This window comes from Acomys russatus, chromosome 6 (genome assembly GCF_903995435.1).
Source record: "Acomys russatus chromosome 6, mAcoRus1.1, whole genome shotgun sequence".
NCBI classification, from domain to species: Eukaryota; Metazoa; Chordata; class Mammalia; order Rodentia; family Muridae; genus Acomys; species Acomys russatus.
In genome coordinates this window covers 49,892,171-49,912,969 of record NC_067142.1, presented here as the reverse complement: position 1 = coordinate 49,912,969, position 20,799 = coordinate 49,892,171, and the positions used below count along the sequence as shown (strand labels likewise).

The 20,799-nt window shown below is 46.0% G+C and overlaps 1 protein-coding gene across 1 annotated transcript in view; it reads left to right on the top strand.

Moving 5' to 3' along the window:
• The window catches only part of Lamc1 (laminin subunit gamma 1), a 112,188-nt gene that overhangs the window by 56,623 nt on the left and 34,766 nt on the right, over positions 1-20,799 (top strand). Inside the window, exons 2-3 of the mRNA XM_051147584.1 lie at positions 13,548-13,852; positions 18,318-18,448. Of these exons, the coding sequence (XP_051003541.1) occupies positions 13,548-13,852; positions 18,318-18,448 (436 nt within the window). The remainder of the gene's footprint in view (positions 1-13,547; positions 13,853-18,317; positions 18,449-20,799) is intronic.

Here is a 20,799-nt window from a genome sequence, read left to right as displayed (position 1 = left end):
TTCACTATAGAGTTCTACCCTGTCCAGTGTGGTAGATGAGTCAGCAGATGAGTCAGCAGATGAGTCAGCTTGTGGTTTGTGCCAAGGACAGTGCCGTAGGGATTGCCGAATAGCGTTTTCAAATCGTGGGTTTCAATTCATTAACGTCACAAAATCAAATTAGGGACCTTTAGGCCAGCATTTTCTAACAAGACGTAATGGAAATAGTAAATATAATAATAGATTACATCATAAGACAGCATTTTTTTAAAAGGTAAGCTTGAGTTTAGCTGTGTTAAGGTTGTATTTTAAGGTGCCTTTTCTCACATATGCATTATTGCCAGAAAAGCTTTTTTATTTTTATTTTTAAAAATATTTATTTATTTATTATTGTACAGTATTTGCCCTCATGTGTGCCTGCAGGCCAGAAGAGGGCATCAGATCACATTATAGATGGTTGTGAGCCACCATGTGGTTGCTGGGAATTGAATTTAGGACCCCTGAAAGAGCAGACAGTGCTCTTAACCTCTGAGCCATCTCTACAGTCCCCAGAAAAGCTTTCTTAAAATGCTATGATAAAAGCTACCAAAAAGCTGCAAGTTCTTGCTTTGTAATAAACTTTGCTGGAGAAACAAAAAATTAAATAAATAAATAAACCTTGCTGGAGCAAGAAAACTTCCACAGAGGCGTAGTAGGTATTCAAGTAGCGATATATGTGCTTTGGAAAGTCAGGGATGATACAGATTGAAAGCGTCATGGAGACAGGCTCCTTGTGAACTGAGCCTGGCGAGTCAGGTCGGACTTGGGAGTGGCGACGAGATGAGGTGTGCCTTATGGGTGATAATGAAGCGAAACTGCGGCGGGATTCAACGCACCTTGGAGAGCTGTAGGATGTGGTTTGGGACAGAAAATGAAGCGCAAGTAGAAAGACGTGGGGGTGTTTGCAGTGACTTGCCTGGAGCGGTCGCCTTAGATCGGGTAACCTGCGCGGGGTGGTACGAGTAACCTGCGCGAGGTGGTACAGCGGGCTCTGGAGTGCTCTCCATCTCCCGGCAACTCAGTCCAGCCGTGGCGCTCCTGAGAGGGCTCTTGTAGGTGGTTTTGGGATACCAAGCCTCTGGCATCAGATCACAGAGAACTGGAAAGGACGTTGGCAGTTCTCCAAGATGTAAATAGAAAGGTAGAACGGGTCCCATTGTGGGTGTGTGTGGGGAGACCCAAGGTGCTGTCTGTTTGAAATATGTCAGGGGATGGGTTTGAAGCATTTCTTGTTATCGTGCTGAATGTTTGCTCTCACCATAGAGGGAAGAGCAGACAAAAGGGCTCAGAGTTTAGGTACTGGCAACGACGTGAAGGATGCTGTGTGGGTGAGCGGTCAAGTGGCCTCTTTCCCCTCGATATCACTGAACCTGGTAGATACATAATTTATAAATTTGGGGGATTTATAAGGGACCATTTCTTATCTCTGGAAAGAGGCATTTAATATTTTAATCGCCCAAGTCTTTTCTACTTTCTAATCAAAAAGAACTTTAAAATAGTATATGAAATGATAATGTTGATTAAGGAAAAGATGATTGCTTTAATTAGAAAAAACCTCAAATGTAAATGACTTTTTATAGCATTAAACACAGTGGTCACTTTGATAAACTACTTAGAAGTCTTTTTTAATTGATTTTTAAATAACTCATTTATTTTTATTTCATGGGCACTGGTGTTTTGCCTACATGTGTGTCTGTGTGGGGGTGTTGGATCCCCTGGAACTAGAGTTATAGACAGTTGTGAGCTGGGATAGTTGTGACACAGACAGTTGTGTGGGTGCTGGGAATTGAACCCCTGTCCTTTGGAAGAGCAGCCAGTGCTTTTAACCACTGAGCCATCTCTCCAGCTCCCTACTTAGAAGTCTTGATTCTTTGTTTGTAGCAGATTCTCGAGGTTTGGAAAATTGAGTGTATCCTAGGAATTACTTCTTTTACTCTAAATCATTGGCAAAATCAAACATGCTTGTGTCCAGGTATACAGGGTTGCTTCCCTCTGGTCTAGGGAGGTTGTGTGCAGCCTAGCTAAGTGATGGCTCACTTTAACCACTAATAGGAAAGCAAGCGCTCTCCATCTCCCTCCAACTCAGTCCAGCCATGGGAGGGATGGAGGGATGTGCAAACCATAAAGAGAGTCTGAAGGAGTATGCGGAGAGGCACGCCTCTGCCAGGAGGGCGCGTGGATGAGAAGTGAAGGGCGCATTTGCTGCGCGCATCTTCTGAAGGCGTCTGCTCACAATCAGCCACTTGTGGGGGGCATGCCAGCTGGCTGGGTACTTTCATGATGCAAATTGTCCATCCGCTCAGAGGAGCGGCAGGACAAGGAGGCCTTGTGTGAAAGACTGAATTCCTACTCAGAAGACAAGGATGCGAGGCTCTCGTGGAGATCTAAATGAGGTCTGTGCGCACTTTCCACTTTATTTGCAGTTTTCAACATGTCTTCCGCCACCCCCCCCCCCATCCCGCCTGTGATTCCTGTTTGACATAATTAATCAGTTTCTCTCCTTTCTCTGCTTCTGCTTGGGGCAGGGAAGAGGGACCGCCTTGGAAAAATGGTGCCTCTTTTTCCAGCAGTACTGTTTTCCTTGTCAACCAGAAGCTTGACTGGCTCATTTTCATGAGCTGTATGAATAAAAGAATATCATTCAGATTTGATTTTTGACACGATAAGTTCTGACTACTGCTTTTGTGCATGCTCACTTGCAAGGAATAAAGTGGCTTTCCATCTCTGTGAAATAGTACATACTTCTAGGTATCAGGTGCATTTAGATTGTCATTAATACAGGAAAAATTCAGATGTAGTACAGCAGATTTTAAAACAGGATGCCCTGTGACAAAAAAGAGTGGTATATGTTTTAATAGAAAACCTTTTTTAAAAATTTCATGGATTAAAAAATTACTTCTTAGCCAAATGTGGTGGCGCACATCTGTAATCCTAGTACTCAAGGAGGCAGAGACCGTCTTGGTCTACAAAGCGAGTCCAGGACTATATAGAGCCAAGAGAAACCCTGTCTCATAAACAAACAAACAAACAAACAAAAAACAAAAACAACCCCCCCCAAAACCAAACAAACAAAAAACTGCACCCAACCAACCAAACAAAAACCAAAAAAGAAAAAAACTTTTATTTTTGTCACTTTATTGCCATGTTCATTTAGCAGAATAATAGCAGTAAGTTTTCCCCTAGAGCCCATGAAATCTTGTTTTTATAATCTTGGATGTCTTAGGTCATCTACCAGTCACATGGTGGACATTGTTTTGTTGGCCATGCAGTGCTTCCCTTATAGCTCTGCTCTGGTGGCCAGTGAGCAGCCAAGGATGATGGGCACGTGAGCAGGCGTGGCTTCATTCCAGCGAAACTTCTCTTTACAGAAACGGACAAGCCCCAGATAATCTCCAGGCTCCATAGTATATCAGATCTGACTTAGACTCCAAGCTTACCTAGAGGGTGCTTCCCCATGCTCCGTTTGACAGGGGCGTGAGGAGGTGATTACCTTCTTCTCCTTCCTCCATGGTTATCGACACGAGCATCAGGCACTTTGTTCTTAAGTTTCCCAGATGCACATTTTAAAAAAACAAACACCTGAAGTTTCTTCTCTGAAAAGTCAATATTTCCACACTGGTCTAACCCAGCAGAATGTAACAAACATCCTGCCTGAAAATGCCAGCCCTACCCAGCAGAGACTGGCCTCAAACAAGTCTAGGCTTCTAGAGAAAGGGAAAAACTATTTTCTTACCTGTTGGAGTGTACTGAAACAGTAGTTAACTCTTTGCTTCTGGGTCTGTTCCTTCCGCTGAGAATGGCTGATGGTCTTACACTGTGTGTTACATATTAGCAGTTTGTGGGGGGAGGAGAAGGAGTCTGGGGTGGGGTGGGGTGGATGAGGGATTTGACCCATGCTTGCATGTTAAGGATGCCAAATTTTAGACGTTTAGCTCCCCAAACATCAAATGTATATTTTTATTGGCCTAGGAAGGTGCAGCCTTGAGGAAATTAACTTGGGAAAAAGATGTGATGGAGGCGGATTCAGCTGGTCTAGTCACCCCAAGCCTGTAGCTACTGAGTAGCCAGCCCCTGTTACAATCACCGGCTGTATTTGTCTGCAGTGGATGCTTGCGACCCATTTTGCCTTGAAGTGCATGACCAGTGAAAGCCAAGGGAACCGCTTCGGTTGGCCTCATTCATTCTAACAGAGTAGCATGGATGGCATTCAGATACCCTTTTCTGTTTAACTCATTTAAAGTCTGAAACCAAGATGGAAGTGCTTAGTAGTACATGAGCTAGTATTGTTTCTGTTGCCACGATAAAATGGCCAACAAGCAGCTCAGGAGGAGGAGAGGGTTTCTTTTAGCTTACGGTTCCAGGCTGTAGTCCCCCATTGCTGGGAAGTCACATGGCAGGACTTGAAGCAGCTGGCTATGTCTGCAGTCGGGAGCAGAGAAAGTGGATCCGTGCTTGCTCATGCTCAGCTTGCTCCCTCCTTTTCATTCAGTGTAGGACCCAGCTATGAAACGGCACTACCCTCCATAGTCTCGATCATGTGACATGTAACATTGTGTGTGTGCTTATGTGTGAGTGCTCATGTTTGTGCACGTGTGTACATGTGGGGCTGGAATTCACCATCAGAGACCATTCCTGAGGAGACGTACACTTTGATTTTTGAGACAGGGTCCCTCCCTGGGATCTGGGACTCTCGGACTGGGCTAGGCTAGCCAGCTAGTCACAGGGGTCACAAGTCACAGTGCCTTCACTGCACGGGGATTCTGTAGGCACATGCCTGTTTAGCCTTTTATGTGGGTGCTAGAGATCAAACGCAGGTCCTTTAAGGACCCAATGGCAGTCCAATAATTTTTTTTACTTTATATTTTTTTAATTCCATCTCTTGCCAAACCCCACTACCTACCAGATTGTAAGCTTCATGTGTTTGGCACCATATGTATCTTATTTTTTCTGCTGTGGCCTCATGCTTAGAATATTGACTAGCTGGCACATATTAATGTTCAGTAAATATTTGAATGGAAGTTGAGTGTTTGTTGAGTGAATGGAAGGATTTGGATCTATGTGATCCTCAGGACGAGCGAGGGGCTGTTAACTTTGACCTGATGGGTAGGTAGCTGTGGTAAGAAATTAATACACAACCATGAAAACTGTTTTATAATTAGCCATATATGGTTCTATAGGAATTTATCCTACTGAGGAGAGATACAAGTAGAACATGCTCATGGGGAGGAGGAAGGGGGTGTACTCATTAGGAGCTGCAGAAAAAAACCAAACAGTCAAAGGAATTCCTACCAAATGTCTCAGTAGTTTGTCACTGAGCTTTGGGGTAATTTACTTTGTAAATAGTTGATGGAGGAATCAAGCTGTGCTATTTAGCCTTCTGTGGCTCTGTGTGTTATGGGGGAGGGGCTTATTAGAGCTGGTCTTGGTCTGTACCACACACTGCTATCTTTGGATACTGGAACCGTTTTCACAGTCAGATATTTTCTTTTACCAATATTCACCCTTCTGTGCAGATTAGATTAACAGAGCAATAAAGAGCTTCCCCCACATTCTGGTACCCTCTGTCCCGCAGTTGTACATGTTTAAACAGCTTTACTTCTGCACCATAGTGTGCATCACTGCCTCTTTGCTTACTTTCTGCCCTCTCTGTCTGCCTCCCTCGCGTCAGTCAGTTCCCACAGCTAGAACTTGGCTTAGCAGAGTGAGTAGATTTTTTTTTTTTCCTTGAGTGTGGATGAGTGGGAGGAAAGGCCCGCCTCATTCCTTTAGTGAGCTCAAGGATTTCAGGCATGTTGTGACCCACTAGCCTGAATCAGGGCTTGTGTTAGCCGTGTAAGCACAAGGCTTGGTTAATAAGCCATGTTCCCAGCTCTTGGCTTGCAGTTGCACTTGGTAATCTTATCTCTTTTGGTGCCGATACAGCCTGAGGTGGCAGAGGTACCCAGATTAGGACAAGTTTATCTGAAGTTTTGTAACTCTAATGAGGATTTGCACCTATGTAAAATGACCTTTCAAACATGCCTGACTGGTCTAGCCTTAGTTAAGAATTCTGTCTGTCCACACAGTGACCGAATCACGGCCATGTTTAATAGCCAGGTTGAGTCACGTTAGCTTGGTCTTTCAGTTTGCTGGAGAATGTTGTGTTTTTTTTCAAAGTTTAGTGCTTTAGGGTAGCAGCCTGATAGTACCACACGGTATGTGGGGGATAGTAGGTAGAGGGGTTGGATTTTGTCCTTTACCAAAACCTCAAGTATGATACTTTATGGAGGTTTTCAAGTATGATGCATTTTGAGGTTTTCGTCTCCAAGATAGTGTCATCTGTTTCAAAATGTGTTCTTCTAGGGCTGGGGAGATGGCTCAGAGGTTAAGAGCACCGCCTGCTCTTCTGAAGGTCCTGAGTTCAATTCCGAGCAACCACATGGTAGCTCACAACCATCTATAATGTGATCAGCAATCACACATACAGGCAGAACTTTGTATACATAATAAATAAATAAATAAATAGTTTTAAAAAATGTGTTCTTCTCTTTAGCTCCACGCTGACCCATACCGTCGTTTTTATAAATAGCTTTTGATGTGTAGACTCTTTGTACCTTTTACAAAAGAGATCTGGCTCTGCATTTGACGTGTCTGTGCCATAATGTGGCACACATGTGAAAGCAAGTACTTGTGCCTCACACTGGGGGAACAGGACTGCTGAAGGCTGGGCCGTGCATTTGAGAGGAGACACTGGAAAGCTCCATTGTGTCTGCTACAGCAAGTTTAGTTGACAATTACTGTTTGCTAGAAAACTGTAAAGGTGGCTCTCCTCATTTGTAAGTTTGTAGTCGTTTCAATGTACTTTCTGAGGGTCTGTGCCCCTTTTCTGGTGGCATTTGGCTGATTGACAAAAGGGCAAGACCATGGACGGTCCCTGAAATGTAAGGGGAAGAAGTGAGCTGCCTCACCCCCCACCCCACCCCCGCCCCCTTCTCTCCTTCAGCGTTCTGTTTGAAAGCACATAGCTCTTCCCTCAGGACTGACCTCATTTCAATCACCTCGGCACACCCTGAGCGTGCTTAGGTGTTCCAGTGCTTTCTAGTCTAGGTCGGCCTGAAGATCCCCAACCCAGCGCTGACTTGGCTCTGGGCTGCCTGGGTTGGTGCAGCTCTGTTTGTGTGGTCGTCTCTGAGGTAGAACAGTGGCAGCTGGGATGCAGCTGGACATGTCGTCCTGGGAACTCTACGCTAACAACCCTGAGAACATTTTCAAACAGTTGCTTTCTGCGTCCACTGTTTGTGCTAACTGTTTGGAGAGCCCTAGTCAGTAGCCTAAACATACACCAGCTCTAATTGACTTTGTTCTACCACTTTCTTTGTGTCACCCTCCTAAGTCTGACTTGAGGGAGAGTGTTCATTTTCTGATTTCTAGAGTTAGCCTGTAAGTACAACAGTGGACCAGTGGCGCCCGATTTGGTTTTTCAGAGGGAACTGGGTTTGTTCTGATTCAAGCCATGGAGGGCATTTTGGAGTGCTGGAAAGTTCTGTCTGGCCATTGTCATTCATCCCTAAATGTAAAGGCGCCTGTTTCACAAGGTCCTCATGGAATTCTTCTGAACTGCACATAGCAGAGAGGCGCTTCTGTTCCCAGCAGTCAGTGCTTGCATCCAGCTCTAAGACAGGAAGAGCGGCTCCCTACTCAGAGAGATTAGAAATACTTCACCACGTAGGAGGCTGGAGAGAATTCCTTGGCTTGGCCCTGCTGGAAGTGTGACAGCCCCCCTCCTCTTCTCTCATTCCTTCAGCCAGCATGGACTGTAGAATCCAGAGCAGAAAATATTAGTTTTGAGTGTTCCATTCTAAACATCTGCACTTGAGGTTTTTGTTTTTTGTTTTGTTTTAAGGAAGGAATGTGGCAGGGAGGCAGAGGGGCAGGAGAACACTAAGAAGCTAAGTATTTTCTGCAGTGTGTGTGTGTGTATCCATGGTTTGTCATTTTATGCCTGAACAGGAGGTGATGTATCTAGAATTGCGCTTAGTGTGTCTTCAGTCATTTGACCTGGCTTCTGTTCCCTAAAGCCATACTGTTTAGTGTCGCCTGATCCCATGATGAAATGATACTATGGCAGAGTCATGGCCTGGAAATCAGGGAACCTGGACGTGTTTTCTTCCCACCCTACCAATCAATTGATTCTTAGTTTGCCACTGTGGGATCATAGGATGGGCCAATGTGAGTCAGGAAGTGTGGTGAGATAGAGGGAGGGCAGGCAGGAGGAAGGAGAGAGACAGACGGACACGGAAGCTCTCAAAGGGAGCACACTAGCCCTAGTTTTCCCGTTCTCAATCATTTATGGACGTCATGATTTCAGTTAACAGCTGATTGCACACCCTGGCCCCTCTGTTCCGTTTCTTGATCTTGTCTGCTGTTGCTGTGTGTGTGTGTGTGTGTGTGTGTGTGTGTGTGTGTGTGGTGCTGGGGCTCGGGCCCAGGGCCTTTGCAGGGTAAAGGGGTTGCTCTACCACAGAGCCACAGCCACATCCTTAGTTTGGGGCACAGGGTCTTCCTGTGTAGCCCAGGCTGATCTTGCACAGGGTCTTCATGTCTCATCCTGAGTTCAGGATTGTAGGGTTGCCTCACCACACTGGATCTGTTGTCCAAACTAGATTCCAAATTCCTCGAAGCAACTTGGAGTTTCTTGTCTCTTTGTTCTTCAGATACATCATTAAGAAGGGCGCTCCTAGGCTGGAGAGATGGCTCAGTGGTTAAGAGCACTGCCTGCTCTTCCAAAGGACCCGGGTTCAATTCCCAGCACCCACATGGCAGCTCACAACTGTCTGTAACTCCAAAATTTGACACCCACACACCAACGCACATAAATTAAAATTAAATAAAATATTAAAAAAAAAAAAAGAAGAAGAAGAAGGGCGCTCTAGACTTCTGGAGGAAATAATGTCTGCAGAAATAGCCGTACAAGGTTGTGATCTTTCAGCTCAGTGGCCAGTCATTGGCCAATAAAGCTTTTTTTTTTTTTTTTTTTTTTGAGGGAAGCAGGAGGGGTTGGGGTGGGGAGACTGGTCCACAAGTATGCCCATTAGAGTGGGCAGGCAGAATGGTTCAGTGTGTAAAAGTGCTTGCTTTACTAGCCTGATAACCTGAGTTCAGTCCCTGGATCCTCGTGTGGGAGGAGAGCACTGGCTCCCAAAACGTGTCCTCCGACCTCCTCAGGCGTTCCCACACTCACTGCTCACACACAACAGTAATAAATACATTTTAAAAAGTAAAGTTTCTGAGTTGTTCAGCTGTCTCCCACTCAGCCTCCCCAGCCAGCATTGCCTCTTACCCTGAGAGCAGGCACCCTTGATGGTGACTACACAGGGAAAGTGTTATCAGAGATCTTCCAGTTTTATCCCCCACAGAGTGGCTTGACATTTTTAAGTAGACAGAGCTAGGAGGCAGGCCAGTCCCCCACTCCCACCCTGACCCCCAACCCCAGCTAGCACTGAATCTTGATTTTGCTTCCCAACCTGAATCTTCCCCTCTGTGAACTGCAGCACCCACCGCGGCATTAAATATGTGCTCATCATTCTTACCTAAAACCCCCAAAAGGGAAAAGCTTGCTTCAGGGGCCCGTGCCCCCAGGATCTTCCCCTCCTGCTGCTCTTCTTCACACTATGCTTAACAGGATAACCACACCCCCTGCTCTGCTCCACTGTCCACCCCAAAGCCATCGTCCCTGCCCCTGGAACTCCTTAAGCACAGTTGACTTTGTGGCTTGCTGCCGGTGGACAGTTTTTTAGGCATTGTCTTATTTGGCACTTGACTCTTAGCAGATTTGTATGTGTGTGCATGTGTTCATCCATATTTGTAGTTGGAGGAACCCTTGCAGGTTAGTGTCTGCACATGTAAGCGTGCCCATGGTTGATATCAGGTGTTCTCCTCAATCACTTTTCTTTTCTTTTTTTAAACATTGTGTCTGTGTGAATGGATGCCACATGCATGTGGATGCCCGAGGAAGCGAGAAGAGACATCAGATGGCCGGGAGCTGGCAGTTGTAAGCCATATGGGAACCCAATTCAGGCCTGCTGGAAGAGCCGGAAGTGCTTTTAAAAATGCCTGGGCCACCTATCCAGCCTCTCCACCTTCTTCTTTGAGACTGAGTCTTTCACTGAACCCGGAACTCACTGATAAGCTGGACTGAGTGGCCACAACCCCCAGGCATCCTCCTGTTCCCACTTTTACCAGGATTATAGGTGCACAGTCACACCCAACTTTTTGTGGGTGCACTGGGGTTCTGAACTTGAGCAGAAGGCACTTTTACTTACTTAGCCATCTCCCCAGCCCAGCTCTCAGCAGACTTTATTACGATTGATAGTCCCTCCCCAGAGTTTGTTTTCCTGGTTCCTACCCTCCCTGGTCACTTCTGCATTGGGTGCTTTGTCATCTCATGTATCTGTGCTTTCAATTTCATTGTTCCTCAGGGTGATCATGAAAAGAGGCTTTTAATGCAACACACTTGCTCATTGGTCTCTACCAGTTCCTTAAAGCTTTGATAGCTACATGCTAAGGAATCCTAAGACTTTATGACTAACTTAGCTATCCTCTGGTCTTTCAGACCACTCACATCCTGTTCCCTTATAGAGATTTCCTCTTGTCTAGGTGACTTGCAGGTACTTCAGATCTAGAGTATCGGAGATGCACCCAACCCCCACTCTCGTAGCCCTGGTTACCTTCTGCTGTTTCAGTGAATGAAACCATTTTCTAGTTGGTGGCTTTTACACTGAAAAATTCAATGTTGGTCCTAGTCTTCCACTTCATGGGATGGGAAGCAGCTACTTTGAGGAGGAAGTAGAGTGGATGCAAGTAGAGGAAGTCTTTTAAAGCAACGTCCAATCCTCTCTGTTGCCTGCTACGCCTCTTGATGTCGGCTCCCTGCACTTCACTCTAGGCCCTGTCACTTCCCTGTAGTTTACTGTCCCTGTTTCATGCTTAGCTTGTCATGTCTCCTGGACTATTGCTACATCTTAAGGAAGATGTCCTTCGGGCAGGGCATGGTGGTGCACGCCTTTAACCCTCAAACTCCAGGAGGCAGGTGCAGGCAGATCTCTGAGTTGGAGGCCAGCATGATCTATATATTGTGAGTTCCAGGACAGCCAAGGCTGTGTAAGGAGACCCTGTCTCAGAACAAAACAAAAAACAAAAAATCACAACAACAACGTTATCCTTCATTCCTACCTCTTCTGATCTCTACACTGGTCATAAAGTCAACTCTGGTGATCACCTTCCTTTCATACATGCCATTTCTTCAGCAAAGCCACTGCTTGTTTCACTAATTCTAAGTGTTTCTTGGTCTTGGAAGTAGATAAGTAGATGCTACTTCTCTTAGGAAACACGCTACAAACCTAGGCTAGCTGGCTTTTGTCCACGCCCAAGTGTGATGTTCCACTCTTGTGATAGGACTAACAGGAGGATCTGCACTCCTGGGCCCACAGTGGTTAGAGTGTGACTCTGGGAACAGTGTGTGTGGCTGTCTGAGCACATACATTACAGAGCCCCTTCCCTCTGCTCTGTGGCCAGTGGCGAGAAAGGCTGCCCTGAAGTGAGGCTGAGAGCTCAGCTGGGAAGTCAGCAAGGCTCAGAGCTTACCAAGGGCAATGTAGCTCTCTGGGTGTTTGGCTGCTATAGACGTAATGAGTGGCCTGTGTGCAGACTTATTTCAGAAGATATTGGCTGTAGGTCAGGCTGCTAAAAAGCACTGAAATGTCAGGAAGGTAGGGAGAGAAGAAGAGCAAGGTAATGTGTAAGCCTGTGAGCATCCCAAGCCATTGCTCCTGTGCGGAGTCAACTGTTTGCCTGGTTGGAATGACTTGGATAGTAAGTTTCTGGAATGCCATGGCTACACAACAGTCTCATCCTCATTCTGAAGTGATAGCTTGCCTTTTTTGTTGTTGTTGACTTAGCAGTGACAATGGTTCTTTTCAACAAAGCTGTATAAACTGTAGTGTGTGAACTGCTGGGAAAAGTGCTATGCCATACCTTAGGGAGATCTGTATTTGTGGAGTGTTCTTTGGTGAGTGTACTTACTAAGTAGTCCCTGGGGCTGTTAGGTCCTTGTCTGCATAGGTCCAAGCCTTTGGTTCAAGACTTTTCTTCATAAACTCTATTATAATATTGCTTCACACTTCACAGATCTTTATAAATGCTCAAGGATACGCAAGGGTGGGTGGGCAGGATTGGCCTTATCTTTACAAAAGAGAAACTGCCACAGCAGAAACCAGACAGCTGTTAAGGAGCCAGGCCTGAGCACGGGCCCCATGCTGCCCATTCCCGCATTCTTCATACATGCTTCAGCTTAATGTGTCAATAAAGCTGGGCTGGAGGATATGGCCTGGACTCACAGGGGAGGACTCTGCCCTAGCACCCGGGAGGGCAAGCAAGGGTCCCTGTTCTGCGTAGGAGAAGGTCAGGGTGGTTTATTCTAAGAGGTGATGCACTTGGGGTTGGGGTGGGGTTCCTAGTGTGTCCCACAGGGTTCAGTGCGGAGTTGAGCTCAACCAATATTTGTTGACCCAACTGTTGTCACCAAGTGTCCCTGCTATAGCATAGAAGTCGTAAAGCAGGAGTGTTGTAACGGATAGGCCTAATGAGAGCACCAATGGGGATTAGTTTCGTAGTGTCTGAAGTCATGCCATCCAAACTTTTGGCCATGCTCTGGCTGCGCAGGGACCTTCCTGACCCAGTGACTCTCCTCCTGGAGGGCAGGCAGCCTGGACTCCTCTTCCTTCTGCCCTTGGCTGCTGAGCTTACTTCTCATGTGTTCCCTTCAGATACAGCCTTTCTCTCTTTTATGTCCCTTTGCTGAGCTTCTGAATGTGGATTTCCCTCCGTTCCTGCTCACATCTCAAAAACTGTCCTCCTCACTAGGGCAGATAGGAGAATAGTTCTGAGGATGGCCTTTGCACACCCAGAGAAGTGCTCCAGCTAGTAAATAGTGATAGTAAGGCTTGAGCTAGGTGCAGTGGCGCACACCTTTAATCCCAGCACTTGGGAGGCAGAGGCAGGTGGATCTCTGTGAGTTCGAGATCAGCCTGTTCTACAAAGCAAGTCCAAGACAGCCAACCCTGTCTCAAAAACAAACCAACAAACAAAAAGATAAATAGTAAGGTTTTGAATGTATTGAAAGTACTCAGAAGATCCATTTTTAAAGTCCTCAGGTTAAAAAAAAAAAAAAAAGTTTAATTAAGCTTTCATTGAAGTACCAGCATTCAGAACAAGTGAGCTTTTAATTTAGTTTTATTTTAAAATGTATTAGTACTTGTACCACAAGTTTTCATGGTCTGTGTTAACCCAACAGAACTTTACTTTGTGGGGAAATGTGCACTTTCCAGGTTTAGAACAGCACACTGGGCCCAACCACCGTGTTGAGTGTCCTGGTCCAGTGCTGGCCTCCTCTTCATCAAGCCCCAAACCTGGTTAGGAATAGTGGGCATTTTTTTTTTTTTTTTAAATCCTCATCCACATGACTTAAGAACTTTGCTGTGTTTGTCCCATAGGGAAGGCATTTGACATCACTTATGTGCGCCTCAAGTTCCACACCAGCCGCCCTGAGAGCTTTGCCATTTATAAGCGCACTCGGGAAGACGGGCCCTGGATCCCTTACCAGTACTACAGTGGCTCCTGTGAGAACACGTACTCAAAGGCCAACCGCGGCTTCATCAGGACAGGCGGGGACGAGCAGCAGGCCTTGTGTACGGATGAATTCAGTGACATTTCCCCCCTCACTGGGGGCAACGTGGCCTTTTCAACCCTGGAAGGAAGACCGAGTGCCTACAACTTTGACAACAGCCCTGTGCTACAGGTAGGCTCTCTCACAGGATGGTCGGGGAGCCAGCTGTCCTATCTTGAGTATAAAAATTACCCAAGTGAGTCGTCAGATGGGTACCTAGACTTTATGCCATTCTCTTGTGTGCTATCTATAATTGAAAAGAAAAAAGCCATCCCCCGCCCCATTGCCTGGACAGCATTTGTTCGTTTGTTCTTTTCCACTTAAAAATATATCCCAGGGTGTAACCTTTACAAACAGATACACACTTTAATTTAGGGTTTGTTTGTTTGAGGCAAGGGCTGAAGTGGCCCACTTAATGTCGCTGAGGGTGACCTTGAACTCCTGACTCTCCTTCCTCTACCTCCCTAGTGTTGAGATTATGGGTGTACACTACCATACCCAGCTACTTTGCAAATTTGATTAAAGCTGAACAGCTCTAACTTTAGTCTCTGTACTTGAGGCGGGAACATTTCACTCCTTGGTTTTCAAGAAGATAGTGTAGGGCTGGGAATATGACTCAGTTGGTAGACTGTTCAGTCGCCAATACCTTATAAACCAGGAGAGGTGGAGGCAGGAAGACCAGAAGCTTATCGTCAACCATGTGGCAGGTTCAAGGCCAACCTGAAATATGTAAGATCTTGTCTCAAAGAGATTCAAATTTTTTTTTTACATTTTAAATTCATTTTGTGTCCCTGTGCGTGTGTAAGCACAATAGCATGTGTATATAGGTCAGAGGACAAGGAGTAGAAGTTGTTTCTCTCCCTTGTGGGTCCCAGAGATTGATCTGAGGTCCTTAGACTTGGTGGCAGGTACCGCTACCTGCTGAGCCTTCTCCCTGTCCCCAACCCCACAAATAAATAAAATAAGGTATTTAAAGTAATCTTCCCGTTTTTCTTGCGTCCTTTCTTAACTACTCCTTGATTTGATAAATGAAAAGGTGTATTTTTATGAATTAACAATGGGGAACAGCTGATGCAAGATATTTAAGTATTTTAGATTTCCTCTCTCCCTCCCTCCCTCCCTCCCTCCCTCCCTCCCTCCCTCCTACCCTCTCTCCTTAACTCCCTCCCTCCCACCCTCTCTCCTACCCTCCCTCCCTTCCTCTATTCCTCCTTCCGTCTCTCCCTCCCTTCCTTCCTTCCAAGCACATTTTGTCTGTGCTGTTGATAGTCAGTGTGGGAACTCTCTTTATTACCTGAGAGGTTGAGTTCTAGAGACTGGATAATTGCTAGGGTACCTTGGCACTATGCTTTAACCCTTCTCCATCTAATGGTAGAACAGATCAAAGGTTCCCTTCATCTATTCTGTATGCACATCCCTTAGACGCCCTCATACGGAGTCTCTGTGTATTACTCAGGTTTCTTTAAACTTTTCACATGTTCTGGCCATGCGATGGTGGAAAAACGGGGATCCCATGTCATTCTTTGTAGGGTGATACAGACACTGATGTCACATCTATTTAGATGGTGATGTTATGGTCTAAATGGGAGCCGTCTGTATTCGCTGACCAAGGACAGAATGAAGGACTAGATGTGACTTTGCAAATGTTATGTCCATTTCACAAAAGCTTTTAATGGAAACATCTGTTTTTCTGTTTTTTGTTTTGTTTTGTTTTTTCTTCTGAGAGAGGGTTTTTCTGTGTAGCCTTGGCTGTCCTGGACTCAGTTTTGTAGAATATACTGGCCTTGAACTCATAGAGATCCACCTGCCTCTGTCATCCTGAGTGTTTCCTGGCCTTTCTAGATCTCAGTCCTTTTATCTGTAATTTATAATAATTACTATTGTTTTACATTTATTTACTTTGTATGTGTATATGAGAGCATATGTGTACAATGTACCGCCACATGTAGGTTGGAGGACAGTGTTGGTCCTGGGGATTGAACTCAGGTCATGAGGCTTGGCAGCAAACACCCTTACCCACTGAACCATCTTACCAGCCCTGTAATTTATTATTATATTAAGGACACCTTCTGATTTGGTTGTATAGTTTTAGGCAGAGCCAAAAGATGAGAATATATTTTTCTGTGTGTCCAGTTCCCCACCCTTCATATTCTTTTAGGCTGTCAGGAGATGGTGAATATGAAAGGAGACCCAAGTACTTGCCAAGGCCTTTCAAAAAGGGATTTCTTGTGATGCAGATACAATAAATGGCAGAGAGAATAGTTGATTTCGACAGATGGAATAGGTGAAGACTAAGAGAAAGCCAGGAGAGGCGATGCAGCAGGCATCTGCCAGCCTTGTTTCTTTGTCCAGTTGATTGTATTTCCCATCCTGGAGACTGCAGTGGGACCAGTAGGAGAGAGTGGTGTTTGAGCTTGTGGCTGGTTTTCTGGCTCCTTTGCTGCCCACCAGCCTGTCTTGAGCAGCTCCCCAGGAGGGATTCTGCTGTTTGCAGCTCTTTATGCCGTAGAAACTAGTGAGACAACGTGGTAAGAATGCAGAGGGCGTCTGCATAGATGTGTTCAGGTCGCTTCCTGTAGTAGCTTTAATTAATGTGTGTGTGATATAAGAACCCTGGCTCTCACAGCCCGGGGCCAAGGCGGGTGAGCAGATTTGACTTCTTAGCTACTAAGAGTTAGCTTCCTTCCCTCAGATGCAGGAGACTGTCTCAGGTCCCACTGGCTGAGGATGGGCATGCATGGGTCTTTGTCTCTGTGAGACACTTAGCTGTGCTGTAGCGCAGCGCGTTCTCAGCTGTAGATAACTGAGCAGCTCTATGGTGTCTGGATGTATTAAGCCTTGTGGGTCTCGTGACTCTGTAAGTTGGATATTTCTTATTATCTTCGTTCTTACCGATGAGGAATCAGAGCTCAGAAAGGATGTAAACTGCCCCAGCTAACTCATAGTTCTAAGTGGCAGAGTGAGACTTGGGCTCCGTTCCGTGTAGCTCCAGGTTTCCTCTTTTTAAGATATTCATGGTGAAGGCACTCGCCTTGGTGGTGCTCTGTGAGCCCTTTATGAAGGGGAGCAAGCGAGCGAGCGTGCGTGCCTGCGTGCGTGCGTGCGTGCGTGCGTGCATGTGTGTGTGTGAGAAGATGAAGCCTGGGAGGTATAAGCATTAAGCAGAGGTGTGTTTAGCTATTTGCATTAGGAACAACTAACAGATTCCTGCCATTGTGGCCTGGAGTGGGAGTTGTCATTGAGTTCCAAGGCTGGATACCGTGAGACCGTCTTCTCCTTTCTAATTATACTTGAAGCTTTGTGGAGATTAGTTTTTATGAGCGCTCCCTGTTGCCAGGTGTTTGGCACAGCTTAAGGCAGTTGTTCTTTACGAGGAGTGTGCCTGCTGGTCTCGTAGAGCCCTCTGGAAGCATAGATGCCTGCGCCAGCTCCCCGCTCGCTACCTCTGTGAGGGTGATGCTGACACACAGTTGCCTAACAGTCTCCTGGACTTAAGTAGAAGGACTATCTTTGGGTCTGGCTCACTCACCAGGCAGGTCAACTGAGGGCTGAGTCTTTCTCTTACTCTGTGGTCTTCCATGTGTGGGGAACCAGACCAGTCCTGCCCACAGTGAGAGCAAGTCCCTGAGCATGAATAGCTAGTCCTCACGGAGCCCCTGCTTGTGTCGTATTGACTGATGTCCCCTCTGCCAAAACCAGCCATACAGCCAAGCCCAGAGTCAGCCTGGAAAAGGCTGCACAGGGTGTGGCACTGGCAGACAGAGTCACTGGCAGTGTACCACACTGATAAACTTAGCTCAACGAAAGGGCACTGGTTATAAGGACTTAGATATCATAAAACCCAGGGGGAAATAGCGCAGCCTTCATTTTTGTCTGCTGTTCGTACACCTTTCAACTTGATCACTCACTCTGGGCCAAGCACGAGGGACACTGCACTGACCAAAATGAACACAAATTCCCTACCCTTCTGATACCTTTAATCGGGTTGGGTAGGCAGTGTTGAAATGGATGGTATAAGCGAAGCAATGGAGCGGTGGTAATTTTTAAGATAGAATGGCCAGGGAAGACCTAACGGAGGTGATGTTTTTGGAAAGATCACAAGAACCACAGACTGCATTTGGTTGGTGTGGGTCAGTGTTCTCACACATTACCCTGTGCCCCCAGACCGGGGGGGAGGGTTCAGGCCTGGGAGTCAGAGCTAGAGGGGACAAAGTATGCAGGGGGAAGCCGTGTACAGGGACAAGTGTGCTAGAGCAAGTGTGGCATTCGTGTGCTCTGACCTGGTACTGCAGGCCGGGGAGAGAGCAGGGAGTGTGGAGGCTTCATTCTGTTTGCTGGGCTTTTGGATGTGTGTTTTGCTCAGCCCTTTCAGGTACCTTAGGGAGAAGCCAAAGGTGTCCTCGGTTTTGGAAACTCCAAGTGCTGAAGCTAGCTGCAGGAAGGAGTCGAGGAAAATATCAGTATTTCAGTGATTTAGCCAAAGAAGGTCTAGATTAACATATGAACGACTTAGAAGATTTTTGTCAACTGCGTTTCTCCTTTCCAGTCCCCGCACTTCTCTTCACGCGTCTGCTTTTGTCGTTTTGCTTTCTGGCAGGAGTGGGTAACTGCTACTGACATCAGAGTGACACTCAATCGCCTAAACACCTTTGGAGATGAAGTGTTTAATGACCCCAAAGTTCTCAAGTCCTATTACTATGCGATCTCAGACTTTGCTGTGGGCGGCAGGTGAGTAAACTATCGAATCTGACTTGAAAGTGATTGGACACTTTGATGTAGAACTTGGTTATGACTTTATTAGAATCTAGGGGACCATGTGGATCTGGAGAGAAAGCTACAGCCTAGAAGATTCTTGTTACTGGATCCTCTCATTCTGGAAGCTGAGCAGCTGGGTTTTCCAAACCTTGCTGCAACTACATTCACCGACCATTTAAGTGCGGAATCCAGTAATGGGTTCTGCAGAAGCCTTGACCTTCTAGGATGCTGGGAGAAGTGAGTTAAAGGCAACACATAAATATGTAAAAAATCCAAATGTAGGTTGAGCATCCCTAATCCACAAACTCAAGATGTTCTAGTTTACTTTCTGTTGTTATGATAAACACTGAAAGCAAGTTGGGAATGAAAAAGTTTATTTATCTTTCAACTCCCAGATCACAGACTGCAGCTGAGGGAAGTCAGGGCAGAAACTCCAGCAGGATGGGAGCCTGGAGGCAGGAGCTGAACCATAAGCCATGGAGGGGTGCTGTTTACTAGGTTGTTCTCCATGGCTTGCTCAGCAGAGGGGTGCTGTTAACTAGGTTGTTCACCATGGCTTGCTCAGCAGAGGGGTGCTGTTTACTAGGTTGTTCTCCATGGCTCGCTCAGCCTGCTTTCTTACACAATCCAGGACTATTGCCTAGGGTTAGCACTGCCTACAGTGTCTGGGCCCTTCCCCATTGATCGTTAATCAAAACAATGCCCATAGCCTGACCTACAGGCCACTCTGATGGAGGCATTGTCTCAGCTGAGGGGCCCAGATGTCCTCAGGCTTATGATAACCAAGTTGACATGAAAACTAACCAGCACACAAAAGTTGAAATGAAATGTTTCAAAATAAATACGTTCTGGCTTTCATGTGATGTCACAAGTAGACAGTCAAAATGCTGGTCCCCTGACTGTCGTGTAAAATTACCTTCAGGCCATGAAGTTCATGTTGTGACTTGGTCCCACTTCCAAGATACAGCAGCCTGTTCTTTAAAAAAAAAAAAAGATCAAGAATCCAAAAACTTTTATTCCCAAGCACCTGGGGGTTGGGGGCTCAGCTTGTGCTAGTGCGCCCGTGTGTTCTAAACAAAAATGTCACGAACCAAGATACAGAACTGCAAGACTAGAGGGGCAGCTGGGGTCTGGTGTGGGTAGAGAGGGAAGATGCTCGCGTGAGTGCAGTAGCGCGGGTAGGTATCAGCAGGCGTTGGGCATAGTTCTGCTGGATGGGAAGGAAATCTCTCTGCAGAACTGTGAATCAGAAAGGTGGCTTTATGGCCAGAGATGATAAGCTAAGAATCGCATACTTTCTTTTCTCGTATTAGCCCGTGAGGTCTCAAGAGCAGAAGAGTTGTTTTTGTATGGTTTTCCTGGCATGCTCAGTGAGATTGGTTTGAAATTTAACTGGTGGGAGGTGGGGCAGCGTTTATAGTAAGGTTATAATTTTAAAACTGGGCTAGGTGGATGAGTATACATTGAGAATAGGATAGCGGTACATACTGACGAAGACGCCAGGAAGCCCGTTGCTTTATCTTAACCTGCAGACTCAATTAAAGAAAATGTTTAAGCTGAGTGTGAAAACAGGGTAAAGGGTCAGTGTGTTGATAGAATTTCCATTCCTGTTCAATGCTGTATAATCTGGATATAAGCAGCAAACACCTGACAGATCGAACGGGACATACACATGCATTTTACTATGAAAGGAAAATTAGCAAGTCTTTAGTCATAGGTGATCTTAAGGTCTGATGATCAGGAGAACAGTGCTAACACTAATAAGTTAAGAAAATGGGCTAACTTGGGGGGAAATAATGCATCTAGTTGTAGACATGTACAGTTTTAGGTCATGGGAGACATTAAGTTTGTATACTCACCAAGGACCGCAGAGAAGGATAGGAACAGGGTTTGAAAATCAGGACTTACCTCGGCACAGAGAAGCTGCCCCAGTGTGCATGGGTGTTTTCGGATAGTAGTTGAAGCTACAGAACTGCTTTCTTCAAGGAAGCAAGTGAGAGAAATGTCCCTGCTCCCGCCCTGTTAACATCTCCAAGTTCCCTTGGGCCCTCTGTTTTGTTACTATACTCAGATTTAGGGGATCCTTCACCAATTTTGCCCCAAGAGAGACCAAGGGGAAAATTTACCTCGTGGACATCTATGGGGAGTGAGGCATCAAAGTCAGTGTCTTGCTCCTTCAATTGGAAGCATAGTCATTAGGGTGAGTGACTGTCATATGTATTAACTTGTATTCTGTGCTGTCCCAAGGGAAGCTTTACCCTTGTCTCTGTTTTACAGGCGAGGTTCAGGCACACTGTAGGTGACAAGGAAGGGCTCCCAACCCA